The following is a 22802-nucleotide window of genomic DNA, read 5'->3' on the forward strand; positions in this document are numbered from 1 at the left end:
TGAAACTTGGAAGATTTGGCAACACTGGACTCATCTACATGGTTGCAGTAACTCCAACAGAGGACAGGCAGACTCATCATTATAAGGTGCAGGGGCTCCTTAGGTCCCCTTAGCTCCTCCCAGTCTGGCTCCCTCGTCTACATCCCCCACCTGGACCAGGCAGGAGAGTTTGCAGCTCCCGCACCTGACTAGCTTCCCTAACTCTGCATTTTCCCACCTCCATTTTCCTGTCCATATTGATGTGGAACAGTCGATTCTAAACATCAGTTAAATTTCCTCAGTGGTGAACCATTAGCTTCAGGGAAAATTTCAAATTCTTTTCGTGTGATCTTCAAAGTCCTTCAGAAGATGGTTCCCATGTCCCTCTCAGCCTCATTTCATTTCCCTGTCACAGCCTCAATTCTCCCCTTCCTCCTCCACAAAACTTATGTTTTTTCCAGTTATAATGACACTATTTGCAGTTCTTTGATTTTCCTTCCTTACTCCACATCTTCCCATATGCACTTCCTTCTCCCACCCCAGTGCACCCCCAGTGGCTCCCTGGTACACTTCACTGAAGGAGGCCAGCCTTGACCCACCTGAACCCCAGCCTGGGCAGGAGCTTCCTCTGGGTCCCCCCATAACCCCCTGTGCCTCCCTCCCTCATAGCACCCTCCACCTCTACCGTAATCACTGGCCTGTTCTCCTATAATACTGCGAGTTCCCTGAAGATCGAGGCAGTGTCTGGAATCTTTGCTCCAGAGCACACTGTTCAGTGTTTGGCAAATAACAGGCAGGCATAGGTATTTATAATGAATAGTACGTGCAAAAGCCCTTTTGTAGACTCTACTGTTTTATGTAAGTGGAAGGCAGTATTATTACTGTCCTCAAGGAAAAGCAAAAATTTGCTTTAAATGCTGTGCAAATTTGAAATAAAATACCCTATTACAAATCCAGAAATCCCCCAAAGAGCTAGAATAAAATAAATTTGCTAAAACAAATCTTTTTGAATGTGTGTGTGTGTGGCTCATGCCTATTAACAGGAGGTGACAACTTCCAGTTTCTCAAAATGATTTGGAACTATATTAACTGTTGCAGATGAGTAATGAATATTTTAGGGCTACACAGCAAGTCACTAAATCGATCAATACTATAAGTAATAAATAAAGGATGTATTCAGTGTGGTGAAAAATCACCTCTAGAAATACATCTTTCATTGTTATTGTACCTAATTATGAGAGTTATTAATCTACTGGATACCTAAGGAAATGCATTTGGGCTACTACTTGATCAGTGTTTTCCAGCTAAAAAAGTACTTTCGCAATTCACATAACTTTTAATTTTCACAATCTCATGAACAAAGTAGAATTGTTTTCCGTTTACAAATGAGGAGATTGAGGGGCTTTCAGGAGTATTTGGTTTAGATGGGGAAGAGCTGGGACCCACAGTTTGAGCTTTGACTTTGAGCCAAGTGCTGCCCATTTTACACCAGCACTGTTTCAAGCCTCTGCTCCTTTCACCCCTTCCCTGGGGGTAAGCCTGGGAATGCTTCTAAGGGGATCAAGAAGGCAGCAGCAAATTCTGGGGGTGCCTAAAAAATTACCTCTACCCTCAAGTAAACTTGATTGTGATTACAGGTTAGCTAATAGCTACTGTTAGAGATCCAACACATTGACTGCGAGTGGGAATCAACTGGTTACATAATCGAGATCTACTTAGAGAAGCAGCAAGCACAAAGATTTGTTTTAACAGCAGCAATTTGATAAAGTAATTATATTTACTCTCTCCTTGAACAATGAAGCACAGCTGTGCATGTTCTGTACAACATTTTGAACCTGTAAACTGGAAATTCAGGGTACTCTAAATGCCTTCCTCAGATTCAATAGAAAATCTGACAAATCCAATGCATCACTGGTCACATTGCAGTATTTTTTATTGTCTCCTCACATTACTGTAGAAGAATAAAATGTGGCTGTAATGCCAGGTTTGAGCAACACCAAGGATAACCCATTTGCTTTTTAACAGCTTCCTCCAACTAATGCTGTCAGATTTAAACTGAATGAAGACATTTTCCCACTAATTAGTAAAATTAAACATATTAGGTTAACAAGTTTTTTTTTTTTTTTTTTTTTAATTGATGGTTTCCTGAGACTGAGAGATGGGTGTCAAAAAGATTAAAACAAAGCACAACCTCATAGGTTTAGGATTTGATTAAGCTTCATAGTTAAAGTGATAATAACAAACACATTCGCCTGTTTTATCTTTGCACAGATACTGAAAGAAACTTAACAGGAAGTGGCATTAGTGTTCCAAAAGGTATGTCTATTCCACAGTGAAGGTCAAGGTCAAAACGTATTGTTCAATTTGAAATGTTTAAGAATAGTAAGCAATATATAAATGATAAATTTTTCCTATACAATAAAGAATAAACAATAAACAGTTGACTATAGCCACATTTCCCTGATTCTAATAACAGCTGTGACCACAGAGAAAAACATTTCATCAAAGAATGAGTAATATGTATTTTTAAAATCAGGATTTGGAGTGCAGTTTCCAAATCCTCTGGAATGCCTTGAACTTCTGCTTTTTAAAAAAAAAAACAGTCCTCTCATACTTTTGTTATGACTGGTTCCACGTCTACCTGTCCCTCTAGGTCATAGATTCCTGAGTGCAGGGGCAGCTGTTCTCTCACTCTGTTTCTCCCCTCCAGTACCCAGCTCGTTGCTTCCTGCCAAGCAGGCATCCAATAAGGATTTGATGAGTGGAGAAATTGTTTTACCTAAAGGTTTCCTCAATTTAATTTTCTCTTTATCACAGAAATCCTATTTTGAATGCTTCTGCTCCTAAAATAAAGACAATATGATCGATTTATACTATAGCTTATGAAACATTTGCTGATGTATAAAGTGCCTTCCATTATACTACATCACAACTTCTTTGGAGATGTGCATAATTTCATAGGAACTTGATTTTTAAATGTTTTTAGTTGTTCCGGCTAAAAACAAGAAAGGAAGTATTGCATGCATTTTAAAAATAGTTATTGTAAAATACTTTTTTTTACTTCTACCCAATATTTTTATGAAAACTTGACATATTTAATTTAGTAAAATCTGTATTTAATATAATGTAAGCTAAAACAAAATATTATCCCCATTTTATAGGAAATAAAATTCAAGATTATTGAAAAAGAATTGAAGAAGCCCAAATATATATATTCCAGTATACATACTGGCAGATGTCCCTAAAATTGGTTCACAATTAGTTATTTTTTAAAAAATATGAAAGGATATGATACAGTGGCCAGAAGTTTTTCATCTTCAAAATCCAAGCTGTGAAGTGTCAAAAACTATGTTCAATGTCAGTTAAAATAGCAATGAACCATACTATTTATAATGGTGACACAAACATTTCATTTTCTGTTACAGGATGCAGATAGTTATAAGAAACTAAAGCCTTAAAATGGGCCTCTCCTGGGACTACAATTTTGATGACTTAATTTTTGCTCATCTTGCTTTCAGTAGCCAAGGAGAGGAGATGATGAACTGAGCCAGTGCATGGTCTCACGTGACAGTCACAGCTTCTGCAATGGTAACACCTAATGGTGTGCCCCTTGAACTAAATGCAGCAAGGTCTAGGAGTTATACCCACAGCCTGGTAAGAACAGAGGCTAAGGTCCAGCATCCCTCCCGAGAGCACAGCTACAGGGATGCCCAGTGGGAGATACCTGGTTAACAGAAGCATCTGTGTGAGCCACAGGTGACGGAGAGCGGCAGGCAGGTGGAGAGGAGACCTCACTGCTGGTCCCCTCCTCCCCAGACTCCTCACTGACAGGGGACAGCAAGGTGTGGCAGCGGCCAGCAGTCACCTGCCACATAAAGGGGAAGCCCAGAAGGCAGGAAGATCAGTTAGCTGGGTCAACAAGGCACAGGCAAAAATCAGAAATAATTGTATAATCAAGGTCAGAATTATAGAGACCCAAATTGGCACTCTAATTCTGCATTAGTACTTAAAAATGTTTGTCCTGAAATGAATGTGACACTAATGACCATTTGTAAAACAAACGGGGAGTTGGGGGTGGGAGTGGGTGTGCACATTATAGTAGAGTTTTGCTCTTTTTTTTTTTTTTTAAGAGTTTTGCTCTTGGTTAAATATTTCTTTCTTTCTTCTTTTTGTTTTTGTTTTTTGGTGTGTCTCTTTAAAATAACTAGAAAGATCATGAATCATAGAAATGAGGAGAGCAATTTAAGAAATAAATCTTGGTCTTTCATGGGCATCTCTTGTTCCAAATATCCTAGGGAAACAATTGCATCCAAAGTAATGTCTTGCTGAACTGGAGGCCCAGGTACTACTATTTCCCAAGGCACAGCTCATACGTGGGAAACAAAGCACTGGACAACACTGTCATTACCATCAATGTATTTTATATGCAAAGTGTATGGGGAAATTTTGGTGTAGGGTGGAAATTGGTTGAATTTATTTATTTTTAATCCAGAGCAAACATCATTTTTTTAATAACAGCTTTTCTTCTAAATTTTATTAAACATTTATTCAACAGAGTACATGCACATATCTCATCAGTTCCAGTGTGAACTTGGAAATAAACATATGTAAGGTGATTCTCCCAGCCCCCAGAACACCGGAAGAATGTGCAAAGATTTTTTTTTTTAAAGCTTAGAGCCTCTCAGTATTATTGCTAAATAATAAACAAATGCAGGGCAGACCTGCTGACATCTTAAGTAGTTCAGCAGTCTCAAGCAAAGCAGCTTCATTTCAGCTTCACTGTTTACAGTGTCAAAGATTGGCCTTGGCCCAAATGAAGTCAAAGAGAGTTAATGGGAAACTGCTCCTTAATTCTAATCTGCAACATCCAAGGCTGGTCCCTAAAATGGACCCCGGAGAGGAACCTGTAGCCAGTAACCAGGGAACACAGAGATGCGAGCGCCCTTTGCCCCAGCAACCCCAGGGCGGTGCTGCCCGGTTCTTACCATGACCACAGAGGGCTGGGCCGAGGGCGCGGGGAGGAGCTCCTGGTCCAGGTCCTCCGTGACGGCCGCCAGCCCCTCCACCTCGGTCACGGTCAGCAGCATTGTGGCGTGCTTGGCCCGCATGCTGAGCATCTTGCACTTGGAATTCAGAGAGGCGATCTGCTCCTGGTAACCCTTGATTTTCTGGGCCAGCTCCTGAGGAAACATTTTTTTTTTTCTTTTTTTTTTCTTTTCCCCCGGCTGCCACAGCAGCATCAAAAAGAAACCGAGCTGCAAGCAGCGTTCATTCTCGTCTGGCCGGCAGGCTCCCCTTCTGCAGGGCCAGCCAATGAACGCGCAGGCAGCCCCAGCAGGGCAGCGGAAAGGCAGGATGTGCGCCCCGAGCGAGCGAGTCAGACAGCAGCGCACGGCAGAGCCAAACCACAGCGCCCAGAGCAGGGCTGCGGGGCCGGGCAGCGCGGGGGACGTGGTGCTGGGGGGAAAACAGAAAGTCGACAGGTGCGGATGCGTGTGCGGGCTCCATCGCCCAGTGACGCTCCGCAAGGATCGGGAACTAGGGGACCCTGAAGAACTTGCCCTACGACGCCTGAAGAACCTGAAATTTGCCAGATGGTTCGTGCCATGGAAATGAGGTCATGTGATGAGAAAGACGACAGAAATGCAACATTCAGCTCTTACCAGATCGAATACATCCCAGAGAGAAAACAGTCACTTGTAGACAGGGTCACAAAATAAACCACCTGTCAATTCCTGATACCCAAGGAATTGTTTTTTTTTTCCTAAATAAGTTAAATTTTACATATGCAACCTTAGTTTTTATGCAGATTTCCCTCCAAATTTTCTCTCATGTACTCCCTCATGTTGCAAATGTTTCTGATGTTTCAAGCTAGAGCTTTCAACTTCAAGTTCAATTCAAATCTAATGGTTTTTAAGTTCATTTGCTGTTGGGGGGGGGCTTGTTTTCAGAGATTAAGGTTTTAAATTTTTTCTACTAGGAGCTTATTTAAAATATATTCTGGACATAGCTCTTTAAAAGATAACTATGGATCCATTTTGAGAGTATGGCAATTCTAAAATATTACAGTTACACTTTTCTTGCTTGCTTAAAAGATACATGTATCTTAAAAGAAAGGAAGATGCATATTACTAAATATCAGGCCAAAATGTGAAAAGCCTGGCTCCTTTACCTGAAAAGCTGAGATTTAGTGTGTGTTCAGAACACAGCTTGTGACAAAAGCATAAAATATTGAAGTCTTTAAAATAATAATGTGTATACATATAAACATACATGCATACACAACACAAACATACACATATAACATACTTAGTTTTGTATTCATTTTCTTTGTTTCCTTCCTTCCAACCAAAATTGGCTGAGTGCAGGGAGAGCCCAACAGAGGTCAGCCAGTAGCCTGCTTTCTTGACTTCTAGTACAGTATAGGAATTTTTTAAAGAGGGATTTAAAAATTATGACCTCTGGATTAGAAAATCAATACCTCTTTACCTTTGGGACTGTAGATACTGAATTAAACCTAACAGGGTTTTTGTGATTAAATATCTATTTGCTTCATCCAGACTAGTGTTTATCACATAGGCACTCAATAAATGACATTTATTGCAATTATTTAACTCACAGAGCAGACACCTGCCTGCTCTGTGGACTCCTTGAATGCTGTGTTTTTGTAGGGCAAGTCACTAAGCTGTCTTACAATGGCTTTCCCTCCCTTGGGGATAGATTTGCGGGATCTTGGTGAAGCAGACAGAGTCTGGCTTGGCTCTTCCACCCTTGCTGCCCGCGTGGATGTCCACCATCCCTACCCAACAACTAGCAGGGGCGTGCCCACACCGACAGTGTGCATCCATTGCCTAGACCAGAATCCTCAGCCTTATTGTGTATAAAGCTCTTCTGGGTTATCTGTCAAAACTGTAGCTCCCTGCTGCTTATGTCCAAGATTTAGAGTGACTAGTTTATAAGAATCTGCCGGGAGGGGAGAGGGGACAGGGAGCAAAGAGGATGGAATATTCTCTCCCACAGTATAAAAGTGGCAAGAGAATTTTTTTTTCAAGTTAAATGCAACCTTTGAAAACTCACCAAAGGAGTAAAGTGTGAATTCCTTAGAAATGAATATATGATCAGGTCTTTTTATGAGGTAAAGTTACTCACATGGGAATCGGGATTTACCTTAAGATAGAAATTCAATTTTAAGGTGAATCTGACTGAAAATACAGGGAAAGGCCCACTTCCAAATTTGTATGTCATCATCCACTCAGCACTTTCCTTCCTGTGTTTGTTACACAGACAATGAACCTCCCAAAGGACAATTATCATAATTCATATGGAAATGTGTTCTGCATCACATACCACTAACAGATGTTTACATTAATTTTTGTAATTAAAAGGAGAATATGTGACAAGATACACAGATACTCTAAACCAGAAGCTGGGCAGCCACATTCCACCTCTGACTGCTGATAGCTAGATCTATGACTGTGGAAAGTCATTTATTTCCTTTCTTGCAGTGCTTCTTTTCTTCAGTCCAATGAGGTAGCCCAAATGGTCTCTGCTACAGTGAAAACATCATGGAATTTGGACCAAAGATAGTGGGTTTGAGTCCAGTTTCTATTAGTTGCTAGATCTAGGAGCTCAGGGAGTCATTATATTAAAAAAAAAATCAGTTGCTCAGCTTTTTTGTCAGTAAAATGGAGATGATTAAAAAGAAGAAAAATCCCTACCTTACAGGGTTGTTATAAAAAGATGATGTAAAACTACTTTGCAAATTATTTTAGAAAACAAAATAGTAATGGTAATTATTATTTTAGATAAGACTAAAAGGTATTTTCAGTACCATGAAAAAAAGTTGTTATAAAAAAAATTCTGTATCTTATGAAATGGGATTAAAAATACATAATAGATAGTCTAAGGTATGAGTATATAAATAGTAGTACAAACATTTGTAGAACATATTTTCATTTAACCAGCAGCATAAGAGAAATAAATATTTAATATAAATAGCTCTAGTCATAGGAGTAAATGTAAGTGGCTTATTTATTTAAATTATTGTGTATATCATCTATAAATGTAAGTGATCGATGTATTGGATGTGTGAAGAAATTAAAGAACTGCATTGGAGGGGAGGTGGTGAAACTTCCCATCCTCAAAAGGCACCACTTAGATCTTTGTATTTTGTTGCTCTTATGACAGAGTTAAAATGGAATAGCTAGAAGGATAAGCTAAACCTCTATCCTTTGCACAGAAAAATAAAACATCTTCTTGACAGTCATTTACCAAACTTCATGATGCTATGAACCAACCCCCAAAGGAAAAAGTGAATGAGACCTACACAGGAACTGATAAGTCAGGAAAGGAAATAAAACAAGCAGCAATGGACTCAAACACTGGAAGTCTTTGGTCTCTGAGAACACATCAGCACAAGAGCCATCCACGTCCTAAGGTCATACTGATGTCAAAGGAACCAGGAAGGAGACACATTTGAAAGTGGATAAAATGCAAACAGGCCCAATCTGGAAATCAGCAAAATCAACAACACAGATGATTCTCTGATTTTGGTGAAAGGAGTGGAAATGACCAATGTTTGAAAGAGCAACCACTTAAATGTTTGTTTTTTAATATATGTTTTTTTTCTTTTTTTGAGATGGCGATCAACAAAGCAAGGCTTTGAACGTTGTTCTTTCTTGTAGGCTTTAAACACAAGGATTAGACTGTTTTAATGTGTTAACTGTGAGAATCTGGGGTGCAGATGACAGTTGGTGGGTAGCAGTTGATATAGGACATGAACAATCTGAAAAGAGGTTGTGAAATAAGGAGAAAACTCAAGTTACTTGGTCTTGGAAAGGACCAGCAGAAACAGCCCTCAAAATGCAAATCCAAGAAACTGCCTGCGTGCTGAACACAGCCCTTTGCAGGGCAAGGAAAACCTTCCCCTCCCATTCACTGGGAACCACTCATATATGCTAATGCAGCCAGCTTCCTGCCCTTGGCTTTCTGCCTACATTCCTGTCTTACCTCGTGCTGAGAAATCTGGGCCTGCAGCTCCTGGATGTTGCTGGTGGCCATGGGCTTGTCCTCAATCTCTCTGTGAGCTCCTTCTATCAGCTCCTGGAGGTGCTTCATTTCTTGCTCATACTGCTCATACTGCACCACAGCCTCCTTTGAAAAGCACACATGATTTTCTTCTTATAACCATGATCGTGTAAGTGACACCATGCAGCTGTCTGCCAAACTACACACCGTGTTAACTCCTATTCACGTGTGTGTCTAGGGAATCAAGAATTGACAGGTAAAATCCCTTCTTAGGTGGTTCAAATCTTTGACATGACTCATATTTCTGAGCCTTCTCTCTAAAACATTTCACCCAGATTGTTGATGAAACCAAACATTAAGTGTTTAGAATTCTCCCTCCTCCCTATGTCATTCTGGAGATGATAAAGTGATGGTCAGAGGTGGGAAACAAAAGGAAATCCACAATAAATTCATTTTCCGTCTAAGAAATACTGAATATATAGGCAAGGCATTCTGGTAAGTGCCAAGGGAGGGGGATAAAAAAATGAATTATGCATGACTTCTATCTCAGGAATTTACTGTCTATCAAGTTACAAGATAGAGCAAGGAGCAAGGATAAATGGACCATTAGGAATTTAATGAGAAACTATGTATGCTTCTTTTGGGATACAGAAGATAGATATTAATACGGCAGAGAAAAGACTCAAACCACTTAACTATTTTTGTTTCATCAACAATTTTGGTAAAAGGCTTTCAAGGAAAGGCTCAGAAATATCGAAGTGGTGTTGAAGATTCGAGCCATCTAGGGATTTTGCCTCCTATCACCCCACCTTCTGATGATCGTATCACCATCTCCAGGACAAATAAGGCAAATAGGGTCATATCTTTGTGTTAAATGATTCTTCTCTTATTAGGTGAAGAGACAAAGAGCTACAACACTGAGGTGCACTTCTTAGGCCAAAATACAAAAAAAAAAATCATTCTGTAATATGATACCAGTAAACTCATACTACAAGGTTCTAGATTATTCTCAGGTGAATAGTAAGCAATGAAAATATATGAGTGCTTATAAAACGAGCCTTTACAGGTTGTTCTATATGAAAAATATCACTAAAAGATACCTATCGCCTAAGGAAATCTTCCATAGAGGCTTTTGTGCATGATCCAAATGATAGCATTTTCATCTCCTGGTTTTATTATATAACCACAACAACCTGTCAAATGTAGCACTGTGGCTGTGTTCTGATGGCTGAGCCCACACAAGGCTAAGAAAAGAAGCCTGTGACTCATTTGCTATTTCCCCGCCAGCCTGGGGACGGTCCCACAGACACTGGGGTACCCGTGGCACCTGCCTGCATGATGTTGCACCGCTGGATGGCCGCATGCTGCAGCCGGCTGGCCTCATTCTGCAGGCGCAGGGCTGCCTGGCAGAGTGGCAGGCTGGTCACCACGTCCTCGGGGATCCGTAGTGCGCTCTGGCAGGACTGCACAGCTTGGACTTTGGGCTTCAGCGACTCCATTTTGGACAACAGATGCTGAAAGTGCGATTTCACATTTCAAACCTTTACGTTTTAATACAATATTCATATAATATTATATTTGAATAGTTTATTTTGTAAGCAAGTACCGTTTACTAAATTGCAGGCATGTTACAAGTTACAAACATTTTAAAAAAGCTAATGCTTTTTTTCAAAAATTTAAAAATAGAGGTATTTTTAAACATAATGTATAAAAAGGTGCTAAGACTATAACAGAATTTACAAATTATTTTTCATAGCTATCTTTTTGTTTTCTGTGTGTGGGTGTGCGTGTGCACGCGCATGTGTGTTGCTTACCTGTCGATGAGAAAGTTGCTCTTTCAGACTGAGTCGTCCAACTTCTGGAGAAGTCAGCGTTGTCTGGGCTTGCTCCACAGCAGCTTGTAGGTTTTTTAACTCTGCCTCAAACTTTTTCATGTCCTGGAGAGTAAAACCAACAAGAATATCAGCATATAAGCATTTGAAGCCCAAAACCATAGATTAGGCAAGAAACCATACCCGAGGTAGGCACTGTATCTCCACAGCAGCACTGCCTTTTAGTAAAGATAGATGTTTTTTACCTTGGCAGCATCTTGGAGACTCTGCAAACGAATTTTGATCATTTGCCGCAACTCCTCAGCCTCCCGTCCCAGCACTGCCACTTGCTGAGACATTTTCCCTGTCGAGTACACACTCGTGAGGTGTTGGAGTTTTTCAGTCATTGCCTCCAGATCGCTGTGGATTTCTTCAGATTCTTCCAGCAGGCTCTAGAGTGAATTACCAATATTCATAACATTGATAGGGAGGCAGAGAGGGATAGGAACTCAGTGTGGTGGAAAGGACAGCAGCCAGGGAAGGGGGTGAGGAGAGGAGAACCGAGTGGCCACCCACACCTCCTGTGAGCCCTGTGCAGGGGCTGTGGGAATGTTCTCGCATTTACTCCTCACCCACCCACTCACCTGGGCTCCCGCCCCCACGAGGCAGCCACCCACTGCTGTCCTTATTTCACAGGAGAAGAAAGTGAGGTTCAGGAGCCGCAGTAGATTGAATTATGCACTGCCCCCCCCCCCCACCACAAAGACACGTTTTTAATCTTAATCCACATTCTTGTGGGTGTGAACCCATTTGTAAATAGTATCTTTGAATATGTTAAGATGAGTCAGGCTGTAGACTCCTTTGTGAATAGTATCTTCCAAGGTCCTTATTTAGGTGTGGCCAACTGAATCACTGTGGGTCTTTAATCTGTATTTTTGGAGTCCTTGTAAAGAGAGGAGCCAGATGCAGGAGATCAGAGGAAACCAGAAGAGCTGACACAAGGGGAAGAGATCACCACATGAGTGGAGGCAGGGCTGCAAGCTGAAGACCCCCAAGAACCGTGGTGAGTCAGCCCCAGAATGTTACATACTTCGGAGAGAAATTATGGCCTTGTTGATGCCTTAATTTTGGACTTCTAGCCTTCCAAACCATGAGCCCATAAATTCCAGTTGTTAAGCCAACTCATCTTGTGGTATTTGTCGTAACAGCCCTGGCAAACTAAGACAGCAGCTGTCAACAATTTGCCAAGGTCACAGGTTGCTAAGTGTTGGGCCATAAGGCTCATGCACTGGTTCACACACTGGCTCCCACCCCTAGCTGCTTCCTCTGAGAGTGCGTATTCCTGCAAAGATGATGTGTGAACACACAGCATGCCTTGATGGGCCTCTGAGCCTTCCCTTCCTCCTATTGAAGCTAAAGAGGTTCTTTTCGGCTCTCACGTGCTATATCTAAGACCTGAGTGCACATCGGTCAAAAAAATGAAAATAAGACAACAGCATTACCAGTGAAAATACCTTCAATCACTTGCTTTCAGTATGACAAAGGGGTAGGAACTCTTGGGGATACCAAGAGGAATAAAACACAGCCATTCAAAGGATATACTCTACTTGGAGTAATAACAGATAAATAAATGGATAAAAAATTATCATCTAATGCACATTATATGAAAAGTGGTGTGAAGGAGAAGCAAAGCCTCAAGGGATTGCAGAGTTAAGATGAAAGATGATCTCTGACGTGCAGAAGGTGGGAGAAGTCTCCCTGGCATAGCCACTACTGAGCTCCGCCTGAAGGGTATTTGCCTTTTCAGAGATGGGGAGGAAGAGGAAAGACATTTCACACCAAGGGAACAGCATCAGCAAAGGCACAGAGGTGGGTGAGCTCAGAATGTGTCACTGGTGTGTGCAAAGTATACAGAGGAGAAATGGAAGATAGGCCTCTATTTGTCCAAGAGACCCTTATTTTAAAAGTAAAATGCATATTTTTTCTAACAATGAATTTAACACTGAGATATTGCAGAAAGTGTGGAAAACAGAAAAATGTAAAGAGGAAAGTAAAAATATTCCATAATTCTGTTATCCAGATATAGCTGCTATTACCTTTGGGAGTATTTTTAGGTAATTGAGATCAAAACAGATCTACGAATTTCTCTCTCTCTTTTTCACCTAACATTTGAACATTTGCATTTTCTCCCTGTATGCTCTTCTTGGATAAACTCAGCTGGCTTTGGTTCCTAAGGCAGGCCCATGCGAATTTCCTGAAACACTGTGCACAGGCTCAGTTCTCTCCTGAGCACCTGTGCCAGAAACCCATGCTCCATGTGAGCTCTGGCCACCCACTGCCCAAGTCAGAGAAACCTGGGAACCACACTTCACCCTCCCTCTCTCTTACCCACTTCCAATCAGTCACAAGGTAAGGATCTTCTAGATCCTTCATGTCTCATAATTTTGTTTCCTTCCTTCAATCTCCAAAGAAAAGCAGTGCCATTTTCTACTGGGATACTGAAACCATCCCCTAACAGCCTGGTCTCCATGATATCCTCTCCTCTTCATTAATGCTAAGTCACCTTTCTTAAAATACAAGTCTGAACTTGGCTTGCTAGCAGAATGCCTGTCAAAGGCTTCACAGCGACTTTAGGAAAATGTCCAAATTCTTAATCCACTTTCATGGTCTGCCTATTTCTTATCTCTCTACTCTCATCCCTCTTTCCGGTTCCCCTCCATCCCTCCTCCCCATTCTGCCCTCCAGTGGCCCAAATATAGCACCTCTCTGTTCCTTAATTAATGCTGAGACATGCTGCTTTTGTCTAAAATGCATTCCACAACAAGCAGGCTGCCTGTTTTTTAAGACTAGCCTGGTATCATCCTTTCCCAAGAAGCCTTTCCTAATCTTTCCCTCACCCCCTGCAGTCTGTTTGAACACCCTCTTGTGGGATCCTTGGGCACACGGGGGCCTCCATCCCTGTGCCCACCACACTAGATTATAACCGTCTCCACTGTAGTTATTTATTTTTAATGTGTTTCCTCCCCTAGATTGTCAACTCCCTGCAGAAAGGAGAAGAACGGGTTATTCTCTGTATTCCAAAATGCCTAGCAAAACTCCCAGCTTTGGAAAATACTCTCTAAATGTTTGTTGAATAAATCTATGACTGAAAATGCACAGGAGATATTTTTTAAAGTCTCCAACGTTCATTTTAAGGACTTCATTCCATTCCATTATATACAAAAATTTACTCAGAGAAATTATTTGACATTTAAGTTTCCTTTAAAATTTCACTATAGTTGTTCATACTGCGTAAAATACTCACTACATTTTGGATTATAGCCTTAGTATAGAGACTGGAAAGCATAATCATCAGATCAGATTAGTATCATTTTGGGGCTCACAGTGCATTTTGCCAATTGTTTTTCAAAAGACTTTATCATATCATCAGCAGTGTCTGAGCACTTGCTTCATTAAATGCGAATTTTGAAGAGAGTGTTAACTTGATAGTTAAAATGCTATCTCTTGCTCTCTGTTTTTTAGCTTTAATTTGCATTTCTAGATTTCTAATGGGGTTGAATGTTTCTTCCCTGTTTACAAGCCAGTGGTAACTTCAATCTTGTCTGTCAATATCCAAGCACCTCCTCAAGCAGAAGACTGGAGGTGTTTAAGGAAGACTGCCCTGGGGAGGAGGGTGCAGGCTCCAAGAGAAGGAAGAGGGTGGATTTAGGGAAACCGATTAAGATGCTGTTAAAACATTCCAGGAAGGAGAAAATGAGGTTTTGATTCCAACTGCAATGGAAAAGGAGATGAATGTGAAAGACACAAGTATACATAAGTCAGAATAGAAGAGAGAACATCTAGAATACTCAAGGATACCCATGTAACTTAAATAAAAGCAATTCTTTATCTTATTGCAAGATTATAATTGGGCTACTGGATATCTGATTCGAGCCTGTGTTATAAAAGGATGAAATAATTTCCGGGATGACATGACCAAACAGAAAGGAACATTTCTGTCCCATAACTTCAGAGGAAATGAAGTCATGCAGCCACCCCATGATGTGGACTTGTGGCTCTCTCCCAGCTGACCCTCCCTATGCCCCCACATTCTGGGAGCCCTTAACTGAGACCTGGCAGGGTGCAAAGAGGAAGGGGGCATCAGACTCTTATCAAGCACCTGCACACACCAGGTAATGGGCTAGATGTTTGCACATGTTAGATCAGTGAACCTCACAGTAATTCTGCATTATACAATTATTTATGCCCCCATCTTATTGATAGGAAGCCTGAATTTAGAGAAGCAAAGTGTTTTACTCCAAATCACATGGCTTTCAATGGCAGAGCTTGGTTTTCCCAGCTAAGTCTAGGGCTTATACTCTTTCTAAATTCTCCACTATGTCTTTTCATGAGAAAAGCTTTCCTCTCTGTATCCCAGCATATAATTGTTTCAAAGGAGTTGCAAAAAAAAGAATCCTGTATAGCTGATCATTTTTGGTCTTGGCAACAAGAAGATCTAGGGAAGATAGAGGATATTTGCAAACCACAGTCTTATGAAATCTCATGGGTAGCTAGTTCTGTCAAACCACTGGAGCAACTCTTAGCCCTCTTTTTTATCTGGCACCTACAGTAATTTTACACCAAGTTCCTCTAAAACTGTGTCCATCCAGCCAGTTAAACCAAACTGCTCTCTTAGTTACTCTTTAAAAACAAATTCTCAAGGTTACCTGATGTGAAATGTATTGCTCCCGAAGTTGGCTTGCAGAATTCCATGCAATATTGCCATGCACCAAGACCTTAGCTTTTTCAATCCACTTCAAAATGAATTCAAGCATTTCATTATATTCTTCTAAATATGATGCTGCCTGAAATAAAATCATTAATGTTTAGATTATGTAAGCTTTGCTTCTAGCTAGAAATCAGTGTTCTATTTGTCTCATTGGATACAATAATCCCAGAGGTGGGCTGTTATTTAAAGTTATCATGAAAAATAATTTCCCAGTAGAAAATATGTAAAAAAGCTTCCTGGTGAGTTTAGGATAAAGTCCAAGCTCTAAGTATGCTTGAATGATCTGTTTTTGTTTTTTTTTTATTTCTCCATTATCATCTCATATTCCTCTTTCTACCTCCCCTGAAGCCCTCCTCCCCATAACCAACACTCATAGGGAGGTAACTGGACAAGGAGGTAGCAGGTGGGGATCATGGCATGCCAGCCTTCAGTATGGGAATGCATTGGCTGCCAACTCCTTATTTAACCTTTCCTTGATTGTATAAAGAAAATAATCAATTTGCACAAGTCCATTCTTTACTCAACAATTATGATGAATGTGCAACCTGAACCTAGTAAGGGAAAGATATAATTACCTATCTGACTGTCCATCGTCCATCCATCTATCATCTATCTATATTGATCTATCTATATCTGTCCATCCATTATCTATCTATCTATCAGTCCTTTATCAATCATCTACCTTACTTTAAATTCCTTGAATTCATCCCAAAATGATTTTATTAACCATGTGAATGGGTGAGTATTCATTTGAAAAAATACTTCCCCAGTGTACAAAATATTCACCCCAAAGTTCATTTATGTGACCACCTTTATCAGTGAATTTAAAATACGATTTCATATTAAAAAAAACAACACAGATTTACATGTAAATCTTAGGGACACAAGTACAGTATGAAATAAGCTACATCCAAGCTACACTCATCATTGTTAATATTTTCTTTTTAAGAAAAGGAAAATAGAGCACTGAAGTTTCTGCCTTTGAGAATTCGGATGCTGGGCTGGAAAGCATACCTGGCTGAGTTTGGAGAGCCGACTCTCAGCCTGCCTCATGGTCTGCTGGTGGAGCTCAGTCAGTTTTCCTATCTTCTTGGCCAGCGGCTTACCTAATTGGCCATTCTGTTCAGAGAATTTTTGCACTGCTGTGTCTAGTTCCATTAACTTTGTATTACAGCCATCTAATTCTTCTCCCAATACCTAGACATCAAAATGAAAGAACAGTCTACTATAAAAAGTCAATTTCACCAGGTTTTCCAAGATCAAAAGGATTATGATTAAATTTTAAATGATTTTTATAAAAATGAAATATTATAGAGACTGATTCTCCTATGACCAGGTCATCTCTGTTATTTCACTTGGAGAGGCAGAGCAGGATGTGATGTAATCCTAGTGTTTATTTTCCTGTGAGGCTGAGTGGGAGGCTAACATTTCCATTCTGTCCCACCCAAAATAGAATTAGAGTCACTTAAGTCAAAAGCAGAGCAAGGACACAGATTTAACTACTGAGAACAAAACTGACTTTGGAATTCTCATGCTCGTATTCCTAAATCATTACTGAGTCCTTTGACACGCTTCCTGCTTAAACAACATGCATACATATTCATTAATACAAGAAATTATATTGTGTAAGTGGATTTAAGCCATTCCATTTATAAGGTTTGTTTACTTCCTGCTCTCTTACTGTCTGGTTTCAGTGAAGCTTGATAATGAGGAAAGTTTTTTGTTTTTTCCTTTTTTTTTTTAATCTTCAAAAAAAAAAGCAGACTCCAAAAACATGTTTAATTACTGCAGTATCACCTGTTTTGTTTCCACTTCTCCTTCCTTACCTTTTGGTCAGTTTTAGCTTGATCCAAATTATCGGTCTTTGCTTTCAGCTTCGTGAGAATAGCTGTGAGATCTCTGGCTACCTTCTGAATTTGCCGGCTGAACTCCTGGCTCGTGGCCTTGTTCTGCTCAATTTCTTTTACTTTGTCCTGGATCTAAATAACCAATGAGAACAGCATGCTTGTACAGTGATTCTTTCATTCATCAAGTGTTCACAGAATACTCATAGCCTGGGCTTGAATCCCATCTCCTCCATTTACTAACTCTGTGAACTTGAGCTCTTTAAGCCTTTTTCTTCTCAAAATGGAAACAATAGGTTTGTTTCTGAGCATCTTTTTATAAGTAGCTGATGATGATGATGAAGGGTTAACACTTTTTCTAACTTCCCGATGCATTCTTACAGTATGGCAACAAAATGTTAAACACATCCAATGATGACATCCAATGTGTTTCCTTTAGAAAATGTTCAAAAAATAGATTGGGGTGATGAATGCACAACTATATGATGGTACGGTGAACAACTGATTGTACACTTTGGATGACTGTATGGTATGTGAATATATCTCAATAAAATTGAATTAAAAAAATTCCTTTAGTAGGAACAAAACTAACACCATCAAGAGCACATTCATTTTTTGGACTTCATGAATTTGAGTTGAATGCCAAAGTAAATGGAATACTTATGAATAACTCTACTATAGGGAAACTTATCTAGATTAAAAGAAAACTTAATTTGAATTTTTTTTTCTTTTAAAGTTCTGAGCTCACCAAGTCATCCTTCCCAATAGGCCTTTCAATGTCTAAGAAGAAAAGCCAAATAGGTCAATTGAACATTTAAAATAGAAAATAGTACATTAGTTTTAGGTCAAAATCATCATGCAGTAGAATTGGAGCTTAGTTCGGTTTTTAAAATACTTTGCCTCACACGTAACAGAGTCTAAAATATACAGCCCACTTGTGTGAATTTTGTAGCTCATACAATACAATACTACTTTTCATTTATTGCAGCAGTTTAGAATTAGTATATCTTCTCTTTGTTCTATACAGAACGATTTTAACTAAACTGTGCTTTAGCATAGTGCTGCCAAGAAGGTGCTGGAAAACCATTACGTTTCCATACAGATGTTACCGAAGACATTTTCACTACACAAAAGTTTGTTCTCATAATGAAATCGAAGATAGCTATTTCTCTCTGGTCTTACTACTATGAACAATTATTTATTTATTTTTAAAAACTGATTAAAAAAATCTATGAAATGGATTATATTCAGTCTTTTCACTGGCAGTTAGAAAGCCAGAGGTAAACTGATGGCTTTCCCTCTAGAACTTTATGGGACCCACCAACACGCATTCTGGATAATAACTCCATTCTTGACCTTATTTTTCTTACTTTGATTTTTCCTTTCCTCAAATATCTTCCCTTACTTAATTTAGATCTTGCTGAACTGATATACCACCTAGAAGAGGGTCTGGCACACTGTGGGTACTCAAAAAATACTTGTGGAATACAAATACATGCAATGTATCCTATTTTGTTTATTGCTTGAAATCATTTTTTTTCTTTTTTTTTTTTTTTGGAAAAAAGTGAGGGGGAGCAGATAAATTATCTTTAATTGTATGCCACGTTACCATGCATGTCTATGATCATCTGATGTCTTTTCTAAGAATCAAAGCCTAGTTGTAATACTCTTGTTTTGTACAAATGTTTTATTACCCAGTTTCCATGAAGATGTGGTGAAAATCAAGGATTCTCACACCAGAATACTGATCCAAGAAGGATTGGCAAGGCACTGTTTCTGAGCAAAGATTTACCTGATCATAGATAGTTCCTAGGTCCAATGCCACTTCGGCTAGCTGAAGGGAGACTTCTGCAGGTAATATAGTATACAGACCCAGGTACTTATTCTTCTGCTCTTCAGCCATTTTCTCAACGTTCTGTCGGTGATGTGTGCATTCTTTTAAGAGAATCTGCAGAAAAGTTCAAAATAAGAACCTCGGGGAGTCCGATAAAGATACTGATTTTTATGGATACAAAGAAAAGGTTGTGTGTTGCTCATCAATATACAGTTAAGTGTGAAGTTAGGAAAAAAAATTTTTTTATTCTGAATAAGAAGCATGTGTACATTAACTAAGGAAGATCCTATGAAACAATATGAAATGCTTTTTATTTAACACATTTGTGAAAATATGATTGAATATTTTCATTGAATATTAACGAGTGTGTCTACTAAAAATTAGAGTGTTTTTTTTTTTTACGATGAGAATAGGGAAAGAAGCGAGCTTTGTACCTGAAGTTCTTCAAGTTGAGCGTCTATTTCTATTGTTGGATTCCCCAAATATTCCCTCATTTCCTGAACCCAAGATTTCACAGAGTTGATCTGAGCCTCCACCACTCCACGCTCCTTCAGCTCCTTCTTTACCAACTTTCCACTGTTCTTCACTTTCTCCTGCATGCTTCAGAAACATCAAAGGACAAAGCAGAAATGAGTGTGGACCTAAAGGAATCCCCTTCAGGCATGACATCATATCAAAAATGGATACAAAAAAGTCAACCCAGTATATATTTTTTGTAAGCAAAGGCACTTTCTCAATCTGCCAATAATTTTCAGTAACATTGGAGTTTCATTCAAGCATAGGCAAAAGAATATATATGCATCATATGGAAGTGAACGATCTATGACTGGAAAATTGAGGTTGACTCTCTCCCAGGCCACTAAATTACAATTAATTTTCCAACCTAAAGTAACCTGGAGATTGCTTGATTATCTACTTCTTCTTTGGAAATCTTGTCAAATGGTGCAGAATAACTGGTATTTAAAAGAATCACATAATTGGAATATTTGTGGGGATTAGAAACCGGTTTTTTAAAGAAAGAATCAAGCTTCAGAAATTTCACCATTAAAAATGTTGCAACATCAAAATTTCAAGTCATTATTTGAGTTCATGTGAGTTTGGTATAAAGGATTAAATAAATGGACAGATTACCCTGACATCCTCTATACTGAAAGAGGTGAATATAGGATCTATATGAGGTAATATTATTTAACACAGGAATTAAATTATCTGGCATTTCTTCTGTGGCCCAGGAGTGAAGCAGGCTGATTATATATCATTACGATTACCTTTCTCTTTATCCTAAGTTTCCTGTCAGTAAAAGGCTTTTATTTACCTAGACCTTGGCATCATATTGTTCCTATCTCCCTGTCACCCCATATAGCCAAATGAGTTATCAAGCTTTATCAACACTAAATTCTAAATAGTTTTCAACTGTTGATCTTTCTAGCTTCAATTTCCATGGATTGCATTCTCCCCCATCCTCCACCACCCAGCAGCTCCTTGAAAGTGATGTTCTTACTTCCAAGCTTTGTCCTCCTGTTTGGACAATTCTTCACCCCTCACTGCCTAGCTAAACCTGCTCACTCTTCAGCTTATACATCCTTTTGAAAGGAATGCCTTCTCTGACTCCTCTTCCAGACTAGCTGCCTCTGTTTTGTATTCCCATAGCATCCTTCTCAAACTTTACTGAAATGCTTCTCTAATTGTCTGTCTCTGCTCCTTGTAGGTAGAGAGTAGGGACTTCTAGTATGGCTCACCATTGCATTCCTAATTACTACCAGATACGTAATTTTTTTGAATGAGTGATTGAAAGCTTAGGACAAATGAAAAGCAGGGTTGATAGGAATGGAGCCCCACATTTTTAAGGTGGCACGATGGAACATCCCCATATCCTGGGACCACACTTGTCCCTTTGGGTCACGGCCTTCATATAGGAGATTGAGAGCAGGTGTAGACTTACTTTAGGCATCGGTCTTGCATTGCCATGATTTCCTTTAGGGCAGCTGGCTCTTCTCCAGGAGCTGCTGGGGGGACCCCATCCTGGAGCATGCTTAGTGCTTGCTGCTGCAGCATGCCCAAGGCTGCCTGCTGCTGTTCCAGCTCCAGAGTGAAAGAGTCATGATAGTCCAGGAGAGTTAGGAGTTCTGCTTTTGAGGCTTTCTCTGCTGAACTTCCAGGCAACTTATCTTGCAGCTGGTCAATCACTTCAGTGCTTTTCTTAACCTGATGATAAATGTACATACTATGAAGCTCAAAATAAATAAACAAAAAATGGGACAATTCCAATACATGCCACATTTGACAGTAATGTCTCAAAGGACTCTGAAGGTGATGGTGTGACTTACACGTTTCAGGAAGCTAGAACCTGAGCTATCTCCTTAATGCAAAGGGCCACCTGTACAATTCCGGATTTTAATTGTGGGTTTTAAGCTTTAATCTCAGAATAATATCAGGGCAATCAAAAACAATGTATAATATAGGAAAAGTTTTTAAAAAACTGAACAAATTCTTTTCAGTATAAGTTAACATTCAATATAGTGGCTCTGAGTCTTCCTTTAGGGAAGAAGTAGCTTAATACAGAATTTTGGAAATGAGTTAAATTCCTGCCCATTTTCACAGGGAAGAAAAAGTATTTTGTACATTTCACCAAGAGCCTAACGTGAGGCAAAATGGGCTTGTTTTCCTTTCAAAATTTAATTGCTTGTTTCCTCACTGAAAGAATTTGACCTTGACTTGGAACTAAACTGCACAGTGCATATTGCGTTTTGTTTCATAATTTGGTTCCCTTGTTATTGAAATAAAGAAAAAAAGCCTTTTTACTTTCATGAGGCAAACTTCAAAATGGAACAAAATAATGCTTTTCAAAAGTGAGGAAAAGGTCATTTTGACCCATCAATAATGGAAATTACCTTATCGTTAAAGTTCTTCCACTCGTCCACTGCATCTTCTAAAATCTTCTCCTGGTCCTGGGCCACGGCATGGAGCCGCGTCCAGCGCTGCCAGACAGTCGTCATTGACCTGCTGATGGCTGCTTTGCTTGCATCATTTCCATCTTTCTGCAGTTGTGAAGCTTTTTCCTCTAGGGATGCAACCTTCTCACGGAAAGAGCTAATTACTGACACTAAAGCCTGGGGATGGGAGACAAAAGAAGGAAGCGGTGGGGGGGGGGGAGATTTTTTTAAGTAATATGGATTTTGGTAAAGCCCAAATTACCTTCAAAGTTCTCTCCCAAAGGAAATGCTCCTCCATTTGTTTATTCCCCTCTAGCAACTCTTATTTTTATATTTATTTCTAAAGTAATTTTACTGAGATATATTCATATACCATACAATCATCCACAGTGTACAATCAATTATTGTTCACAGGATCATCATACAGCTATGCATTCATCACTACAATCAATTTTTGAACATTTTCATTATACCAAAAAATAAAAATAAGAATAAAAATAAAAGTAAAAAAGAACACCCAAAACATCTTATATCCCCTCCCCCCTATTATTTATTCATTTACTTTTTACATTTATTTTGTAATTGGGTTTAAAAATTGAGTTTAAA

The 22802-nt window shown here is 39.5% G+C and overlaps 1 protein-coding gene across 13 annotated transcripts in view; it reads right to left on the reverse strand.

The window, feature by feature from the left end:
* The window catches only part of SYNE1 (spectrin repeat containing nuclear envelope protein 1), a 499900-nt gene that overhangs the window by 163813 nt on the left and 313285 nt on the right, over positions 1-22802 (reverse strand). For all 13 annotated transcript variants that reach the window (XR_005214357.1, XM_037819664.1, XM_037819684.1 and 10 more), the window contains 13 exons: positions 22155-22373; positions 21206-21468; positions 19698-19863; positions 19222-19377; positions 17412-17564; positions 16600-16782; positions 15524-15661; positions 11084-11269; positions 10821-10943; positions 10338-10520; positions 8989-9132; positions 4965-5159; positions 3704-3844 (listed from right to left, as the gene is read on the reverse strand). Coding sequence is in view for 12 of the 13 variants with exons in the window: in XM_037819664.1 (XP_037675592.1) it covers positions 3704-3844; positions 4965-5159; positions 8989-9132; positions 10338-10520; positions 10821-10943; positions 11084-11269; positions 15524-15661; positions 16600-16782; positions 17412-17564; positions 19222-19377; positions 19698-19863; positions 21206-21468; positions 22155-22373 (2250 nt within the window). In the remaining variant the exon portion in view is untranslated. The remainder of the gene's footprint in view (positions 1-3703; positions 3845-4964; positions 5160-8988; positions 9133-10337; positions 10521-10820; positions 10944-11083; positions 11270-15523; positions 15662-16599; positions 16783-17411; positions 17565-19221; positions 19378-19697; positions 19864-21205; positions 21469-22154; positions 22374-22802) is intronic.

Source organism: Choloepus didactylus, chromosome 2 (genome assembly GCF_015220235.1).
Source record: "Choloepus didactylus isolate mChoDid1 chromosome 2, mChoDid1.pri, whole genome shotgun sequence".
In the NCBI taxonomy this organism is placed as follows: domain Eukaryota; kingdom Metazoa; phylum Chordata; class Mammalia; order Pilosa; family Megalonychidae; genus Choloepus; species Choloepus didactylus.